Source organism: Myodes glareolus, chromosome 17 (assembly GCF_982192425.1).
Source record: "Myodes glareolus chromosome 17, mMyoGla1.1, whole genome shotgun sequence".
NCBI classification, from domain to species: Eukaryota; Metazoa; Chordata; class Mammalia; order Rodentia; family Cricetidae; genus Myodes; species Myodes glareolus.
Window position 1 is genome coordinate 34184805 of NC_142042.1, and position 19601 is coordinate 34204405.

A 19601-nucleotide genomic window follows, 5' to 3' on the forward strand; every position below is an offset into this window, starting at 1 on the left:
GGCAAAAGGTGCTACCTAGTGGGACTACAAACCAGCCACTATAGAACTAGTGTGGAGGTTCCGCAGGAAACTGGAAATGGGATCCAACCGCGGCATTCATGGTTAAATGTCTTATTTGTATGCTCGTTAAAAAAGAATAGTAAACAAATGAAGTAGAAACTTAGGGGGTGTCCCACCTGTTGAAAGTGTAATCCTTTTTCATTCACAAATGAATGGACAAGTCTGATGTGTTGTTTCCCCTTCCAGGCATGGTCCAGCCCTGTGAGCTAGCGTGCTAACTGAGGCCCCCTGCCAGTGAGTTCAGTCCTTGTAGCTGCCAAAATTCGGGTCATTCATATATGAACCAAACTCAGATTTTCACATGGTCCGTTTTCTTACCATTTCTTTTTCATCTACCAAGTGTTTGAAGTTAAATTAGACACATTCTCAAACATGTATTTCAATTTCCTCTCTACATTTTCATTATGCTGGAGGGGCAGTGCTTTAAAACTAAGATGGAAAATGGGTCCTGCAGGAGAACGAAGATGTCTGCATTACAAGACCAGGCAACACCTTTGTGGTATGCTCCTGTCTGCGTAAAAAAGGTTTTCTTCTAATTAATCGCTTCTGAAGCCATCTTCTGCAGTGACTGTGTTCTTTATTCTCTTCCTGAAAGTCTGGCACTACAAGACCAACTGTGTCTGTTCCCTAAACTGCTGAAGTAGGGTCTTCCAGAATAATGAGAAACAACATCGGAACAGCACAGGGCACGGACACAATGCAGACTTAATTGAAAATCGCTGGTGTCAGGGATGGAATGACTGCGTGAAATGCAAACATGTGTTCCCGAGCTGAAGCATTAACAATGCGTTCCAGCAGCATTACTTCTGATATCTAGCAGAGACATTCATTCGTCAATCACTAGCTTCTAACCAAAGCCCTGAAGTTGTAGTTCTGACTGTAGCATCAGAAAAACTAAGCAAGTAATGGCCAAGAAGACAAAACACGCCAAGCTAAATTGCTTTAAATTGAATTGACCCCATCCCTGTACCTTTGAAACCTGTCCCTAATTGAGAGCAATTGATTCGCCCTCGCAGCTTTCTTTTAAAGCTTGCCAGATCTCAAATTCAAAATGTTAAGGCCTTTCTGCAGATCATTCTGCAACTGAGTTTCCTCTGAGATGATTAAATGATGAGTATGGCGCAAGGCAAGTATTAGAACTCGGTGAATGTAAACCTTTGAAAGCAAAGTCACATCTGTTTGCTGCCATTGGAGCAATAACGTGAATGCGAAGTTGTCAACGGGAAACAGGATAGCACAAACTATGGAAGATATGTCAAGTTCTCAAAATTCGCATCTCATATGCCAGCTGTGTCCTAGACACTCTCTTACCTGCATAACCCCAGTAGAGAGTCACCAGAAACTTCAGTGAGCAGGAGAAAAAGTCAAATCATCACTGATTGGAGATTACTTTTTATCCATAGTAGCTTGCACCTTCCAGCACTATTAAAAGGAGAAAGACTACATTTAATGAGTAAACCTCAGCTCTATTCTACAAACACTAGCAGCCTATTCAATTCAGTTTTTAAGTATTTCCTTAATTGGTCAGTGAAGGCAATAATATAGTCATTGATCTCGATGAATCATATTTAGCGACAGGACTCTATAACACTTAAAGGCAATATCCTGCAGTAGTTGGTGAAAGAGAGCACAAGGTACAATGAAGTGGAAAGAAGCCTGCGTGGATACACCAAGAGCAAGTTACATGCACAAACGCAGGGATGCGTTCCCTAGGATGGGAAGCAGAAGACGATAAGGGAAAACGTGAGATAGGAAGATGTTTGATGGACTCTTGAAGTACAACGGGTGTGGCGGTAGGACTGTGGCATACGGTGTGGTGACCATGTGGCCACTCTACCCTGAGATGTACTGTGACTCTCATAGAGCACATCAGATTAGGTAGACCTAGTCTTAAGGGTGCAGAACACTGCAGGTTCAGACACCTGGTGTATGTGCTTAGCCAAGGAGCAAAGCCACCATCAGGGATTGTGACTGAATGCCTCAAAGTCAGAATCCTGCCCAAGCACTAAACTCCCTCATTACTGAAGGGCTCTCAGTTGCACTCAGCCAAAGAAGACTGATGATTGTGTCATAATTGTCTTCCCACGCCCCTCCACAATGGGCACATCAGGGCCAGATCTTGATCAGAAAACTCGGTCCTGGGAAAACTCACAAAGGGGGACATTGTCTTACAACCCTTCATGTGACATGTTTATATGGAATCTGCTGGTAAACCACCCAATCAACCTGGGTCTGGGTCTGGGTCTGGGCTGAGAATGTAGAAGAGTGACTCCCCACTACAGTGTCCTGAAAGTCAACCCTCAGCCTAAGAGGATTGTGAAAGCTAAGATTAATTGAGATAAAAATGAATTAATGATGAAAGACTTTCTAAGTAAATACTTAGATGTTCACATGTGAGATTTAGGGAAAGGATGTAGGTGGGAGTCATTTGAAATTAGTGAATCAATGTGGTGACTCCCACCTAGAGACAAGTAGGTGAAGAACAAAACCCAGAGAAACAGCCTAGCCAAAGAATGCAAGGTTTTGTTCCCAAAGAGAGATCCTACCTCAAAGGAATGCAGTGGAGAGTTATAAAGAAAACTTAATCTTCTCCTTTGGTCTCCGTATGCTCCTAGGTCTGCAAACCCACTCAAGTCCCTGTGAATGCATCAGATACACATACAAGAAGGGACTGGGCTGCCAGAGAGAGGCCTCGGCAAGTGAAAGTGCTTGTTCTAGGCCTGAGGAGCAGAGATCAATGCAGTTAATTAGATAACTTTAAGAAGAAGCGGAGGAAGAGATTGGGACCATACACTGAGATGTTGTTAGTAGTTCTCATTGTGTTTTCCCTGAAATCTCTGTGATGGGAGGGAAATCAATGGAAGATCTGCTTCCGAGTCTCCCTGGTAGGTCAGTGAAAAAGATGGTTTAAGAAGCTATGGGGGGGGGGGGGCGGCTGGAGAGATGGTTTAGTGATTAAGGGACAGACCGCTCTTTCAAAGGACCTAGGTTCAATTCTCAGCATCCACATGGCAGTTCACAACTCTGTATCGCTCCAAGATCTGATACTCTCAAATAGACATACATGCTGGCAAAACACCAACACACAAAAATAAAAGTGAGTTATTTTTAAAAAGAAGCTATGAGTGAAGTCCCAAGTCGCTGGCAGTAGAATCTTGCCTAGTAGAAAAGATCAGAAGATGGATGCAGAAAAATAAGTGACAAAGGGTGGCAGATCTGAGCTGGTATGCTGCTGGAGCCCTGCTATAAAATAGAAAAATGATGTTTCTTCAAACTAGCAGGAGCATCAATGACTATAATACTATAAATAGCTATTGTTTGTTACGCGACAGGCTGTGCTTTGGGTTTCTTTATCACTGTAATGACAACCCAAGGGTCACTCTACTGTTAACTCATGTTATTTGTTCTAGATGAAGTCCTGAGAATTGAAAACTTTAAAGAGCTCAGAGACAGAAAGTATGAGAACCTACTTTCTTAAACAGTGTGTAGGACGGAGCTAAAGACATATAGATTTGTTTATCGGCAAAGGAAGCAGAGAAGTGGCCAGGAAGGAAGTTACTGGAGAGGAACATGCCACAGCAGGGTGCCAGGAGAACATGGGTGGTGTCAAGTTAGAGGAAACAAGAATAAATCCTCAAGGAGACTAACAATTTTGTTTTTGTTTGGTTTGCATTTTTATTTCAGATGTTTTTATGTTCTGTAATATTTTAGCAAATCTTCGTTTGGTGGTCTTACATATGATCTCAAGACTGACCATTGGTACTGGATAACCTGTTGAGAGGATTCTTGCCTGGAGAAGACTATTTCACCCACCTTTCCCATTTCTCCTTTGACTATAGTTCTCTGTCTAGAGGTGGAAACCATGAGACTCCCTCCTTCCATGTTAACATATTTGTTAGCATATCATCCTTGTTTAGGTCTTAGGTAGGTAGCCATATTGTTGAGATTACATGGCATAGCTTCCCTGACATTTCTAGAAGACATAGTCTTACAACAGGTAGCCTGTTCCTCTGGTTTCTACAACCTCTGGTACCTACAAAACTCTACTCCCTCTTCCACAATGATCCCTGAGACTTTTGTTGTATCATTTGGAACTGGGCACACATGATCACTTGTTCTCTGCTTTTTTTTTTTTTTTTTTGCCAGTTGTGGTTTTCTGTAATAATCTCCATGTGTTGCAAGGAGAAATTTTTTTGATGGGGTGGGTGAGAGCTACAATTTCATGTAGGTATGAGGGTAAATATTTAGAATGCAGTTAAAGATTATTCTGCTTTAGTAAAGTGATGGTTGTCGGTTCTCCTCAAAGATCCATTACCTCACTAGACAGAGGCAGTTTGATGATTTCCAGTGTTGGGCATGATTCCTCCCCTACTGGGTTTTCCTTAAGTCCAGTTAGAGAGTTGCTAGTTACCAGTAAGACATGAGTGCCTCTATTGCACTTTTAGGGTTAGTGTGTCATACTAATAGTTTTTGAAGCTCATAAGCACCATAGCTTGGTAGGATTACCGGTTGCTTCACTCCCTGGGAGGCTTGAATGGCACATGAACCATGAAAGCTAATCCTCAGGGAGGAGGCTTTCAGGTCTGGTCCTGTTAGGATTCTCCAAGTCCTATGTCTGAAGAAAGTGGTATCTTCAGCAATAAGGGCTTACCTTCCACCTCTGAAAGGCAGCCAGGGGCAACAGCTAACTTTCTGAACAAATATATTCTCTTTGTCTATTTGCTCTCACCAATCCTATTGCTTGTTGCATATGCCTTGTAACTAAAATACAAATTTTTTGTAAAGAAAATTTGGATAGGTAGCTTGTTTAGCAAAAGATGCACAATATCAATATCTGAGAGGAAATTATGATTCATTAAAAAATACTTTTAAAAGAAATTGAAGTGTTTTATATCCTGAAGAATTGCATCCCCCTCTCCCCGTTTTGCCTTCTATTTCTTTAAGAGCACAAAACAAATTCCAGGCTGGAGTCCAAAATCTCAAAGGGTCAAGAGGCGGCATGCCTCGCTTTGCTTGTGTTGTCCTCTATATTATGTTAGGGGGGCACACAAAAATGGAGCTGAAACCCTAGGCGCTGTGCTGTACTTACAGACTAAGGAGCTTTTCTCTTACGGAATATCCTTCCTGGTGGTGGCTTGGTTTGGTTTGGTTTGGTTTGATTGTTCTGGTTCTGTCGACTTAACACAAGCTAGAGAGAAGAACCATTGAGGAAAAATGTGACCATCAGATTGCCTGTAGGCAGCTTTGTGGAACATTTTCTTGATCAGTGATTGATGTGGGAAAGAAAGCCAAGTTCACTGTGGGTGGTGCCACCTCTGGGAAGGTGGTCCAGGGTATATAGGAAAGCAAGCCAAGAAAGCCAGGGAAGCAGACAAATTAGTAGCATCCCTCAGGCCTTCTGCTTCATTCTTGCCTTGAGCTCCTGCCCTGACTTCTCTCAGCGATGGGGTGTGACCTGAGAGTTGTAAGAGATGAAAGAAACCCTTTTGTCTCTAACTTCCTTTTTGTCATGGTGTTTTCTCACAGAAATAAAAAAACCTTAACTAAGACAGGAGCTAAGTTAAATACTTTATAAATATTGCCTCATTTCTTACAAATGTGCTTCACTTTCAGCAAAGCAACATCAACAACTAACTTGTAACTTATTTTGGATAGGCTGACTTTATCAATATTGTGCCATTTTGCTTTCCATAGTTGCAAAGGTAAACAGGTAGATACCCTGCACCATCACATACAAACTGTTGTTCAGTGACTGAATAGCGAACAGGCTTGCGTCAGTATCACAGCATCGTACTCCAGCATTTGTGTTCCTCACTTTCTATAAGATGCAGACACTGCTCAGGGAGGTATGACTCGTAACTATCTCTTCTGTAAAAATAAAGCAAAAACTATAACTAGTAACTACCTCAGTTTAATATACATCTTTAATCCATGTATTTACATGCAGACCTGAGTTTAATAACCAGATCCACGTACAAGAAGCCTAGCACATGCTTGTACTCCAAATGTTGGGAAGATAGAGACCCAAGGCTCACTAGCTAACTAACTTTCCTATTGGGGAAATTCCAGTCAAGTAAAAAAGAAGGGGGGGGGCAGACAGCATCTGAGGAACAATACATAAGGTTGACTTCTGACCTCCAGTTGTACACATGAATCTCTGTGCACACACACAAAGCATAGGGTAAGGACAACCAGAATTATAATAGAAGGGATAACCAGAATCATAATAGGTGGCCAGTAGTACATGACTCTAATGTTAACACCCTGAGGCACACTGTTGGTTTGGGGCCAGTCTGGGCTATGTAGTGGGACCTGACTCAACAAGAGGGAGAATTGCCACAGACCTGATGCTGTTTTAAGAAAAGTAACCAGGGTATTCCTCCAAAGAGAATAGGCTCCAAAAACCAGTTCATACACTAGGAATAAATCCTTGTCCCACTGCCACTGGCCCCACAGTCTGCCCCAGCCATACAATTGTCACCCCTATTCAGAGGGCGTAGTTTGGTCCTGTGCAAGTTCCCCTGCCGTCAGTCTGAGTTCCCACTAGCTCAGGTCAGATGTTTCTGTGGGTTTCTCCATCATGGTCTTGACCCCTTTGCTCATATTATTGTTCCTCCCTCTCTCCAACTGAACTTTGGGAACTTGGCCTAGTGCTTAGCTGTAGATCTCTGCATCTGCTCCCATCAGTTGCTAGACGAAGGTTCTATGATGACATTTAAGGTAGTCATCAGTCTGATCACAGGGTAAGGCCAGTTCAGGTACCCTCTCCACTATTGCTTAGGGTCTTAGCTGGGGTCATCCTTGTGGATTCCTAGGAATTTCTCTGTTGCCAGGTTTCTTGCTAGCCCCGTAATAGCTCTCTCAATTAAAATATTTCTTTCCTTACTCTCCCTCTCTGTCCTTCCCCCACCTCAGCCATCTGATTTCCTTATGTTCTTCTTCCCCCTCCCTTTCTCCCCTTCCACTCCCTTTCTACTCCCCACCCCATGCTCCCAATTTTCTCAGAGAAAATTGCTTATTTCCCCTTCCTGGGGGATCCATGTATGTCTGTCTTGGGGTTCTCCTTGTTACCTAGCTTCTCTGGGGTCATACACTGGTTATCCTTTGCTTTACATCTAATATCCACTTATGAGTGAGTACATATTGTGTTTGTCTTTCTGGGTCTGGGTTACCTCACTCAGGATGGTTTTTTCTAGTTCCATCCATTTGCCTGCAAATTTCAAGATGTCATTCTTTTAAAATCATTGAGTAGTACTCCATTGTGTAAATAAACCACATTTTCTTTATCCATTCTTCAATTGAGGGCTATCTAGGTTGTTTCTAGGTTCTTGCTATACCTTGCTCAGTCTAAATATAGCAGGGAGGGCCTTGGTCCTGCCTCAAAGTGATGTGCCAGACTCTGTTGACTCCCCATGGGAGGCCTCACCCTATCTGAGGAATGGATGGGGGTGGGATGGGTGGGAGGAAGGTGGGGAGTGAGAGGAGAGGAGGGGAGGAAGTGGGAACTGGGATAGTATATAAAATGAGAAAAGATTGTTTGAAAGAAAGAGAGAGAGCCAGAAGGATAATTTTTAAGGTTTCAGTTTTAAGAGTGAAAATAATACAAATGGTGTCACTCATAAGAGAGCTGTGGCTGCGCTGACAAGCTGGGCACTAGTTAAAAGTCTCCCTCCAAGTGTTTCAAAAGTTCTAAGATCTGTTCAGGCAGAGGGGCGAGAACACAACTGAATAATCACGTTCAGAACTTTATTTGTGAAAGCCTGGAGACTCTGCCCTGTGAAGTACAAGATACTGATGCTTCATCTTATGTTGTGCGGACTGCGTTTCCGTGTATCATGTTGGATATCAAGGTGACTTTTTCTTAGGTCTTGATTGAAAATCCTTATACAGACCATTTAATTCAAAAAGCTAAATCTAGTGTTGGTATGATCATACTGCCCTCTAATGTTAAAATAGTCCATGTTTATGCCAAAGTTTATTTACCTTTTTCAGATCAGTATTTTCATGACCCATTTGTCAAACTATGGAAATGATCGACTGGGATTATATACATTTGTCAATCTAGCCAACTTTGTGCAGACCTGGACCAACCTGCGTCTTCACACCCTGCCTCCAGCTCAGCTGGCTCACAAGTATTTTGAGCTCTTTCCTGATCAGAAAGACCCTCTCTGGCAGGTAAAATCCAATCAATAATTGATATAAATAGTTATTCCCACAAACTGTTTGTTGTTGTGTGATGTTATCCAAATGTGAGAACACAGAGTATCTGAGTTACAACTGTGCATTTGGGAAACACTGAGGCCTGAGAAACTGCTTCCTGCTGAATGGTAGGCCTATATTATTGCTAACCTTTCCCCATCTGAAAGTATAGACTATTGAGTGGAGGATTCTGTAGGCAGCGATGTTTTCAAGCATGAATGAGAAGTCAATGTTCAGACTGCCATATGTTGGAAACAGAAAATGATAAACAAGTAGTGTGTTAGCAGTTGGCCATCTAGTCAGCCTTACACACACACACATACACACACACACACACACACACACAGTCTGTAGATACCCGTCCACATTAGCAGTTCTCTGGAGGAAGCTCGGTGCTGATAGGCTGTATTCGTTTTTGTTGGTGTCACAAGCATCCTTTCTTCTTACCCATGACAAATCACCAAGTGCTAGCTAGTTGAAACACATCCAGCTTCCCCAGTGGGTTCACCCTAATCTTTAAGCTGGAATCACATACCTTATGAGGGAGTGGTTTAAAGCCAACTGTTGTACAGAGCTGTAACTAAAGGAAATCCATCACTCTTGTCTTTGCTTCCTATAAACAAGTCTGTTTAACTTCACAGATCTATAGTGTTAGCTGACCAGAAGGAAAGAGTGACCTTGCCTGCTCATTCATGAGATAGTACTAAAGAATGCTGTAGTCTTTACCCCTACATTAATGTGCATACTGTATCTTAGCAGAAAGTATGTTCTAGATACAAATACACAGTCTGTCAAAAGGTAACCTGTATAATATAACAGTTCACCTTCATTTTACACTTGTGCTAAAATTGGGGACTTTCAGCATCACAGTCAGTAAAGTTCCATCTTTAGATGTGTGTTTACCAAATTTTGAAGGTAGCTGGAAGGAATTGACTGATTCAGTTACTTTGAACAAAATAATAATAAGGTCCAAGGGAACCTTAAGTAGCGCGCTTTAGTGAATGCTTGAGAGTGTATCTCCCTTTAGGCTGTGGTTCTCAGCCTTCCTCATGCTGTGACCTTTAATTCAGTTCCTCATGTGTGGTGACCCCAGCCATAAAATTATTTATGTTATTGTGTCCTAACTGTAATTTTGCTACTGTTACAAAGTGTAATATAGAGGTTTGCCAAAGGGGTTGTGACCCACAGGTTGAGAACCAAATGCTGTAGACTAACAGAAAGAATAGTGTATTCCCAACAGGCTCACGTATTGAAGGGGAGGGGTTAACTGTAGAAGTGCCAGGAGCAGGAAAACATGATCTACTGGGCACTTGCCTATCTACCTCTCCCTGGCCCACTCTCTCACTCTCAACCGAAGAACTGAAAGAAATCAAGAGCTTCACCGAGGCCACCTCCTAGCTTTCAGTTTCTGAAAGAGACCTCTAGCCTATCATGTTGCCTCCTTGGGTATCTCAAAATGAAGATCGGAGACTCTAGCTCAAAAATGGGTGCGCGCGCGTGCACACACACACACACACTCATAACATCTCACATAACATCTCTATATTCCTCTCCCATACAGAACCCCTGTGATGACAAACGCCACAGAGACATTTGGTCTAAAGAAAAAACCTGCGATCGTTTACCAAAATTCTTGGTAATCGGACCCCAGAAAACTGGTAAGAACTTTTAATATTACTAGCAAAGAAAGTAAAACAGCTAGTCAATTAGTCCTCGTTGCAGCAAGACCTTGAGCCTCCTGTAAGGTGCTGAAGCGACAGCATACAGTCCAGCATACTCCAACGCCATCTTGTTCAGCTGGGTACCATACGAAGGCTTTGTCAGGCTGTTTAAGGTTGGGGGTGGGCGGGACATGGATGTCATCTGAAAGACAGCACTCTGTGTGCTGGCACGTCTTATTTTTTTTTTTTTCCCAAGGCTCTTACTCCAGAAGTGTAGTTAACATTTCTAAAATTAAAACTAATTTTGGTTTTGAAAGTGAGTGACAGGATTTGCTCAAATGCCAAGGGAGAGACATATGTAAGTAACCTGGATCTTTATAAGAAATCTTTTCTGGGGGGGGGGGGGGGAAGGTCACGACTTTTCAGATACAGTTTACATTCTGGCAGAGATAACTTCTTTTTTACGATCCAAAAAAAAAAAAAACTCTTTGACAAGCAGAATTACTAGACATAAACAAAACCTTCCGCTACCAGGCTGTTTATTCAAACCCAGGAGGAATCGACTGCACACCTTCTTAAACTGGCATGCAGTTTGTTCCCCCATAAACTTCTTGTTTCTGTGAAACTGGCGATTCCGGTGAAGCCCAGTGGAAGTTTTAATGCCAAACATCTGAGCTGCATCCTGCGTGATAAATGACTCGGGGGCCCTGGGATTCTGTCTTCATAGCAAACAGCCAGGAAAACCGCCTTGTGTGGCAGTCCCTGTCCCCGTCTCTGAGGATGACTTTGAATTCTGTGCGAGATCAGCAGACTTGGACACGTCATTGTTTTTAATGGCATTTGCAAATAGTCAGAGAGTGCGCGTGAGAATGGCAGGCATCCCTCCTCTTGTGTGTTCCCTTGTCCTTATTTACTCAAAGTCTAAGGATGCTTGGGAAAACATTGGAAATGACCTCAGTGGCCTCGCTCGGTCGGCACATAACCCCGTCATTACTGCTCACTTCTGTCTGGATCTTGGCAGAGCCAGCTTGCATCAGAGCCCTGCAGGATCTATTGCTTCTCCTACCACACTGGATGCAGACACTTTAACTGATGTCAAGTGGCAGCAGAAGTGTCACACGGTACCCTAAACCCTGCTGAGTTTTAAAAGGACGTTTATGCTGCTATGTAGATATGGCTTTTGCCTTTGGCATGAAATCGTTATAGAAAAATGATAGTTTTGTGGAAATTAATTTTCCAAGTTTTGGGGGGAGTTGTCATTTACATCATCCAATAAAGTTAACCCATTCTAAATTCTGAATTAGGCAGATGTTACACGGCTCTGTTTGGGGACTATTTCCACATAGCATAACATCAGAAGCTTGATGGGACCCTGACAGTGAGCCTTTTCTCTCCTAATGGACAGATTAGGAAGTTAAGTCCCAGCATTCACATAGCTAGTGATGCTGAAAATGCAATAAAATGCTTGGTCCTAGAGTTTTCCCGACTCTCCTCTCTCACTGTGACTTTCTGCTGGGATACGCCCATACCACTTAGCGTCACTTTTCTCCTTGTTCTTTAATTTAAATAAAAAAGAAGAAGAAGAAGAAGACAGTCACCAGAGCAGCAGCATAGATAACGCAGGGCTTCACAGAAGAGAAATTCCTGAGCCACACCTTAGACCTACTGAGTCAGAAACCCTGAGATGGGTACAGATGCCTGTGTGAGCCAGACTCGGCTTACAGCCAGAGTCTGAGGATCGGTGCTGAGTCGAGGTGCTGAAGACCACTGGCCTTGTCTAGCACAGGTCCCTGCATTTCACCCCACACAGTCTGCTTGTCTGTGGGCAAACTGCTCACTGTTCAGCTTAGTTATATAACCCTGGTACAGTGCCTCTTTTAATTCGTTATTCAGACAGTCCTGTAGTTGACAGATATTTTAGCTATTTTCATACTGTAAAGATACTGTATATTGAAGTGCAATTTTAAAGAAAACTTTAAGAAATAAGAAAATGTCAATTTTGTACAAATGGTGGCATGACATTATTACTGGAAAATTAGAATGGTGACTTCTACAAGTGAGATTTCTCATGCTGTCTTTTGACCTGATGGAGCACGTTCCATTAGATCACACCAGTTAGATCACACGAGATAAAACTACAGGGGACCTTTGTATCCTAGGAGTACTGAATGTATAGACAAGAGATAACTTAGATGGTGCTCTCACAAACCCAGTCATAGTGGCTAGTGACTCTAAATCTTGTGCGAACTGATCCCAAACTGCCTTCCTTCCTCCTTGAGTAACCTGAGCTACATACTTTACCTCCTGACGTAAGTGAAAACAGCCCTAACCTTACACCTTCAAAAGTGTCACCGTCACTCCCAAACTGTGTGAGTACCTCTGATGCGCCATTCTGTTTCCAATAAATGTAAATTTTGTTTTAATGGCACAAAAGAAAACACCACTTCTTTTCAAATTTTAGCAATTCAAATGATTTTTGAGCATTTGTTGTGTGTAGGTACACGTGTTAAAAGATTAAATTCTTAATTAGCTTTTACAGACCTCAGGGAAAACATTCTATCAATGTTTATATTATATCAAACATTATATCAAACAAGTATCAGTTTGAGCAATGAAATATATTAAATAATGATACAGTTCACTTACATTTTTAATTTAAAAAAATCTTGAGTTATAGAATGTCTTTTTCCTTTTTTCTCTTCTTGTTTATTTTTCTCTCATATACTACATCCCAATCACAAGTTCCTCTCCTCCACTCCACCCAGTCCCCCGCCTACCTCTCCTCTCCCCCAGATCTCCTGATCCTCCATTTCCCTTCAGAAAACAGCAGACCTCCCAGCGGTATCAACCGAACATGCCATAGCAAGATGCACTAAGTCTAGGCACAAACCCTCATATCAAGACTGCATGAGGCAACCCAGTGGGAGAAAAGGGTCCGAAAAGCAGATCAAGGAGTCAGGGACACTCCCATTCCTGCAGTTAGGAGTCCCACAGACACCCCAAGCTAAACAACCACAGCATGCATGCAGAACATATAGGGTGACATTTAGCATCCGAGAAAATCTGTGGAATAGATGAAGAGATGATTTTTTTTTCCCCTTTGAAAACACAGCAACAAAGAAAAGCTAACAGCCGAAGTTTGCAGATCAAAGCAGTGACTTAGCCGACATTAAAAGCCATTTTCCCAGCGTTGGCGCAGGGACTCCCCACCCATAAGTTTTTTTCTCCATTGGTAAGAACGTGCCTCCCATTAGCTGCTGGTGGTCTGTCGGTTTGCCGAGAAGTCCACTGAGAGAATCTGCCTGGATGGTTACAATAATCAGTTTATTAGTGACTGGAATACTAAAGGTGAGAAACTGTCTTCTGCACTCACTGATTTCTAACCCCTGCTGTCATTTCAGGTACCACTGCCTTGTGTCTGTTCCTGATTATGCATCCTTCCATCCTTAGTAACTCCCCCAGCCCAAAATCCTTTGAGGAGGTACAGTTCTTTAATAGAAATAACTACCACAGGGGGATTGATTGGTAAGATGGGTTACTAGTATAAATCTAAAAGTATATGTACCGTGCACAGTATAAACTTGGTGCTAATATTTAGAAACCTCAGAGAAGTTTGTGACCACAGATAAAATTCATGCTACACCTCTTAGAAACTGGTTGACCAGCATAAAGAAGCACAAAAGTTATTCTCAGAAAGACTTGCCAGTTAATGGGAGGGCTGCTTGCCTCAGAAGACCCATGTATCAGTTGGCGTTAACTGTCTTTGAAGGGGAGTGCAGATGTGCATTCACAGAAATAGGGTACATCCCAGGAATGTCACTCTACCCTAGTGCACCTTTCATGAAGTGATGCTGTGATCAGAATATGTCATTTCCTGTAATGTTTTAAGGAAAAGGGCAAAAAAGGAGCTAAAAGTAGAAATGTATGTATATTTTATGAATAATGAAAGCTGTAAACTAAATTTTGAAGGTATAAATAAAAAATTTTTTGTCTTCAAGTTAAAATTAAAACGTGTTAAGTATCTGAAGAAAATGATTAAAATTAGAAGTAACTTAAATATAGACAAGCTATAAAAATGTTAAAAATGGATGAACCAAAATAGCATGTTGATCCTAAGACGTGTTTGAAGTGTTTTCTACCGATGTCAAATGCTGAGCATCATGGGAAGCAGTGCATGCTCCCAGAGCATAGACATAACCTTCCCACATTCACTGTAGAGTAGTCATGAGCCTCTGTGGTCATGATTGCATGGTCTGGTACATGATCTCAGTTTCCTAAGGACCAGCTATTGCAAGAGGTCCTTGTGAATAATCTGTAGAAAACTAATGAGGTGAGTATCGTTTGAGAATCTACAGAAGCAGCTTCCTAATTGTCCTGTAGTTCATGGCCCATTCTTCCACACTGTGTTGGATATTAACTAATTTGTAGTGTTAAATAAACTAACAACTACTTCAGCCTCTGTAACCACTCTATCAAACAGACTAGTGGAACATTGGCACTGGCACAAAATTAGGGCAAAAAAAAAAAAAACTTTAAGAGTAAATACTAGTAAAACCCTTGGTGTTACTGGAACTTTAGAATAATCAATTTTGTCATAAATTATTTCAGAGAAAATCTTTTTGATCATAAGCTAATAATGTGTGTCAAACTGTAATAAAAATTAAAAATTCTTCAAACATTTTACAAGAAAATGACACAAATAACTAAATATAACTCTCTAGGGGCAAGGGTGTAGCTCGGTAGTAAGTGTTGCCTGGTACATGCAGGACCTGGAGTCAATACCCAACACTGCAAAACATAAGTAAATAAATGAAGAAGGCATCATCGATCTAAATACAGCTCTCTCCAAAAGTTCCCCAAATGCTTTTGATTGACAAATTACAGATTATAAAAGGCAATTTATGCAAATAATAGATAATGGTAACTGCAAGTGTCATTTTATAGCTATAATTACAGCTTTGCTCCCAACAGTATCAGGTGTGTTCCCAGGCACAGCGCCTGGGTTCCCTGTGAGGTATCACCTCATCAACTGTGATCTGGGGGGGTTGATTCCACAGGGCTGAAAATTATGTGCCTCGGCGTTCTGGAACCATTCTAACAATTTGCTTATACACAATCAATCTAGTGCAAAACTGCTTTTGTTCTAAGATCCGGGTAAAGCTAGGACTTCTTAATTGACAGGTAGACAAAGTATATAAAATAAGGTATAAACAAATGGGCCAAATGAAAATTTTAAAATTTCATCTTTGATGAAATTGCCAAAATCTGCAGTGAGAAGGTCTCAGGGAAATATTGACTTACTCATACATGTAAGTTTTATGCCTTATTATTTAAATTATTTCTAATGTATAAGGGTTAGTGACAAGATAGATTGGGTGTGTGGACAGCCGTAGAGCCCTGTTAGCATTTGGAACCAGCTACAGCCTGTCTTTGAGTACAATCAGTTGAAAATTCTTAGGATCAGATCAAGGAAAAGATGTCTCAATATGAAAAGTATTTGCTAGGGATGGAAAGAGAAGAGATCCCAAAAGCTTGCTGGCCAGTAGTCTAGCTTAATAGCCTGCTACAGTTTCTGTGAAGGAGCCTGTCTCGAAAAAAATCAAGGTGGAGAATAACAGAGAAAGCACCCAACATATGCATGCAGAGAAAAGCACAGACACGCACACACACACATGCGCGTATGTGTGTGTGTGTATACACGCATCACATGCAGACACAAAAAAGTTAAGAAGACATTCAGTGTTAGTGTAAATCACAAATAAATATACAATGCTACAAGAAGTACATCTTCTGAGTTCTCTTTTTTTGATGCAGAAGTCTTACTCTTTTCAGAAGTCTGAAAGCTTGCGGGCCCTGCATTTATATGTAACCATGAAGTCACTGTAATTGGTTTGCCAATCATTTGGGTGTCCTGAATATTTAGTCTCCAAGAGTGATCCTACTAGAGAAACTCCAGGTCCCACTCCGGAAATGTGGACCAGAAGGTCTTGTATTTGCTAGTTCACTAATCAAGTGTTTCTCAAGGGTCTGCTCCTTTGAACTCCTAGAGAATGAGACAGTGCGGGCATATAAAATGGATCCAGTTTCTGTGCGAACCTCTGAGACTAGGGAAGATCAACAGCATAGCTCCAACAGCCAGGACGACCTGCAGGGCTTTTCAAAGCCCGAATTGTCACAGGCATAAGAGACAGATGAGAAAGTAGGATGTCTTTCATTGTTAAAAGCCATCAAATGTCAGCCCCTCTGTCCATTTTATTCATTATTTTTGGACGCTTTTTCAGAAGAAGCAGGTTTGAGATAAGCTTGTAGCAAATAGGGTCAGACACCCATGAGAATCCCAGCCCTTAGTAGCAGCGTAAGCATCTAAAAAAGAAAGCCAAAATGTGGCACTTCTATAAATACATTGTACACCACAAGAGAAAGCAGATCGCATGCTCCTCAAATGTCTTCATACCTCTTCTCCTTCGAAAGGGAGCCAAATGGCTGGCACAGAAAGGGTCGTTCATGGAACACACAGCAAGATTTTGTTGCTCTAGGTGTCTAGACTTCTGTTACCTCAGTTACACTTTGCTTTGGGATAACAGCTGGAATCCTAGCAGAATCGCAACCAGGTTAAAAGACAGTGTCACTGGTCTGAGAAAGAGTCACGTGGCCTTTGGGGTGACGTGAACCACACTGGAGACTAAGGCCATCGTGTGAATGTTGATGATGACTCTTGCTCGGTAATTACTGAGCTACCCGCATCCTGAAGGCGCGGTGACTTGCAAGTTAAAGGGAGGAGAGGGCGGAGCGAGGCCATTATTGTAAAATGTAGGTCCTAGAGATTCCATTTTAAACAAAAGCCCTTACTGCTGTAGAAATACGAACTACCCTGAGGTGGTGTAATTATGCTGACCATGCTTGCACCAACGGAACATTAAGCAGATGTCTATATCTCTATGCTTGGGCCAGCAGACGTTGCTGAGTTCACACTCCTGACCATTTCACTTCTCATATGCAGGAAATATTGATAAGATTTTGTACTAACTTCCAAAGAGAGACAAGGTAATATATTTTAAAAGGGGAGAAATGGGCGGTATTTACAGCAGCCATAATCTGTGCTCTGATATCTCGTGATTAAACATATTAGCCAGACTCAGTGGTGTGGAGTGACATGTGCTTACTGTGATAACAAAGACTGTCTTGTATGAATTCTTTTGAATGTCTTAACTAAATGCACCCTCTGCTTTATCACACCCTCTTTGGCTCGGGGTCTCTGTGCTGGTTTGTTTCCATGCATGTTGCCCAGGAGCTACAGTTTGATCGCTTTGTTCCTCTATCTTTGTTCCCCCATAACATTTTTTTTTTCTGAAGTTAAGCAAAACAAAAAGTATTGTGTAGGAGAACATTGCTAGTGCTTTGAATGTGTTTCCTTTGCCACCTGGAGGGACAGCTACAAAGCGTGGGTGTCAGTGTTTTAGGGGAGAGATGAACTTGTTGGCCGCCTTTAACGTCTTCAGTCAGCAGCGTATAAACGTGAGAGGCTTGTTTTGAAGAAAGATACTCCTTCCTAGGTACATGGATTTCTTCCCAGTCCCGTCTAACGTCACCAGTGACTTTCTGTTTGAGAAGAGTGCCAATTACTTCCATTCAGAGGAAGCTCCTAAAAGGGTCGCTTCTCTAGTCCCCAAAGCCAAGATCATCACCATACTCATTGACCCATCGGACCGAGCATACTCCTGGTACCAGGTAAGGAAAAGATGTGCCCGACTGAGAGAAGAGCATGCACAGTGGAAAACTGTTACCTCCGTTTGGAGGGCAGATCTTTGAATGGGGGCATCTGTGCGTGTGGTTACCCATGCAGCTGTGTGTGTGCGTGCGTGTGTGTGTGCATGCGTTTGTGCATGTATACATGCCAGAGGTCAGCCACAGATGTTATTTCTCAGGAGCTATCCACTTTGCACCTTACTTTTGAGATGGGGTCTTTTAATGAGAGCTGAAACTCATTGGTTAGGCCATATAGACTGGCCATTGAGAGCCAGGACTCTTCCTGTCTGTGGCTCCCAAGCACATACCATCACATCTGGCTTTGTGTATGAGTTCTGAAAATAAAAGGCAGATCCTCACATCTGGAGAGCAGGCCTTTTGCCTGCTTATCTGTTTCCCCAGCCCCAACATCTCGGATTTGAATAGACAAGAAGACCTACTAGTTAACTGATGTATGCAGCCAAGTTGATGCTTTACTTTTGGTTTTCCAGAAGAAACAAGGACTCTCAGATTTTTTTTTTCAATTTTCTTTAATATAATAACTTTACTTAATAAAATGTATTAGTGCAATGAATTGCAGTTGAAAAAATATAACAAAATATTATGTTTTGTGTATACTTGTGCATGTTTATACATATGCATTTTAAAGTAAATGTCATAGTTTAAAATCATTTTTTTCAGACATGTGCCTAAATTTAAAAGTGCTAGATGATGTTTTTATCCAGGTTTTATAGGTTGTAAGGGCTCTTTGGCAACTCTACCATTGTGTTTCAAAAGCAACAATAGAGGATGTGCAGAGAGTGAACATGGCGTTGTTCAGTGATGCTGCTGTCCCCAGCTCAGGGTGTAGAGAGTGAACATGGCGGTGTTCAGGGACACTGCTGACCCCAGCTCAGGGTGCAGAGAGTGAACATGGCGGTGTTCAGGGACACTGCTGACCCCAGCTCAGGGTGCAGAGGACGGAACATGGCGGTGTTCAGTGACACTGCTGACCCCAGCTCAGGGTGCAGAGAGTGAACATGGCGGTGTTCAGGGACACTGCTGACCCCAGCTCAGGGTGCAGAGGACGGAACATGGCAGTGTTCAGGGATGCTGCTGTCCCCAGTTCAGGGTGCAGAGAGTGAACATGGCGGTGTTCAGGGACACTGCTGATCCCTCTCCAAAGACTCTCAAGTGACTCCTACTGGAAAAGGGGTGACAAAACATCCTCAGAGTCCTCGGTCCCTGAGAGCCCAGCCTCTCTAAACAGCCACATGCCATCTTCTAGGTGCTTATTGTCCTTTTGTCCCTGATGTTTGTTAGAACTTAGCAAAGAGTCACTTTGAAGTAATGTAATGCACTCTTGGTGAGTCTTTATAATGCCCAACAATATTTTAATCACCTAATAAAAAGTGAACAAAGTTAAACGTACACATATGACAAAATTGAGGGGTTTTTATGTTTTTAATCTCTATGAATTTTTAGTTAACCTTTCTTGGTTCTGTAATTTTGTTTGGTTTCATTTTTTAAGACAGAGACTCATGCTGCCCAGCTGGCCTGGAGTTTGCTAGGTAGCAGAGGAGGAGTTAGCTCTTCCTCTTCCTCCCATCTTCCCCGCAAGTGCTGGGATGAGAAGCTTGCACTAATCATGCATAGGTGATAATTTTTAAGTGCTTTCCTAGTGTTTATATGTTCATCTAGGCGTCAAAGAATGGCAATGATCTTCGCAAATTATTGTTTTAAAAGTGATTTGACTTAGTAGATGTTAACACTGCTTTTGGACAACTGGAGAAACAGCATGTGTAAATGAACACAAAAACTAGAAAGACAGAAATAATGCATAGACTCGTGCAGTGATAAAGCCCAGCTTAAAACTAAGTTAAATTTATTAGCAGAGTTGGAGCATTAGAAGTATCGTTGGGTAATCTTTAAAGTAAGAAAGGATTGGGGGGGTTA

The 19601-nt window shown here is 42.0% G+C and overlaps 1 protein-coding gene across 3 annotated transcripts in view; it reads left to right on the plus strand.

The window, feature by feature from the left end:
- The window catches only part of LOC125414793 (bifunctional heparan sulfate N-deacetylase/N-sulfotransferase 3), a 157344-nt gene that overhangs the window by 111045 nt on the left and 26698 nt on the right, over positions 1 to 19601 (plus strand). For all 3 annotated transcript variants that reach the window (XM_085677752.2, XM_085677753.2, XM_087897606.1), the window contains exons 7-10: positions 8053 to 8235; positions 9821 to 9917; positions 13322 to 13445; positions 17474 to 17648. In XM_085677752.2, coding sequence (XP_085533878.2) covers positions 8053 to 8235; positions 9821 to 9917; positions 13322 to 13445; positions 17474 to 17648 — 579 coding nt within the window. The remainder of the gene's footprint in view (positions 1 to 8052; positions 8236 to 9820; positions 9918 to 13321; positions 13446 to 17473; positions 17649 to 19601) is intronic.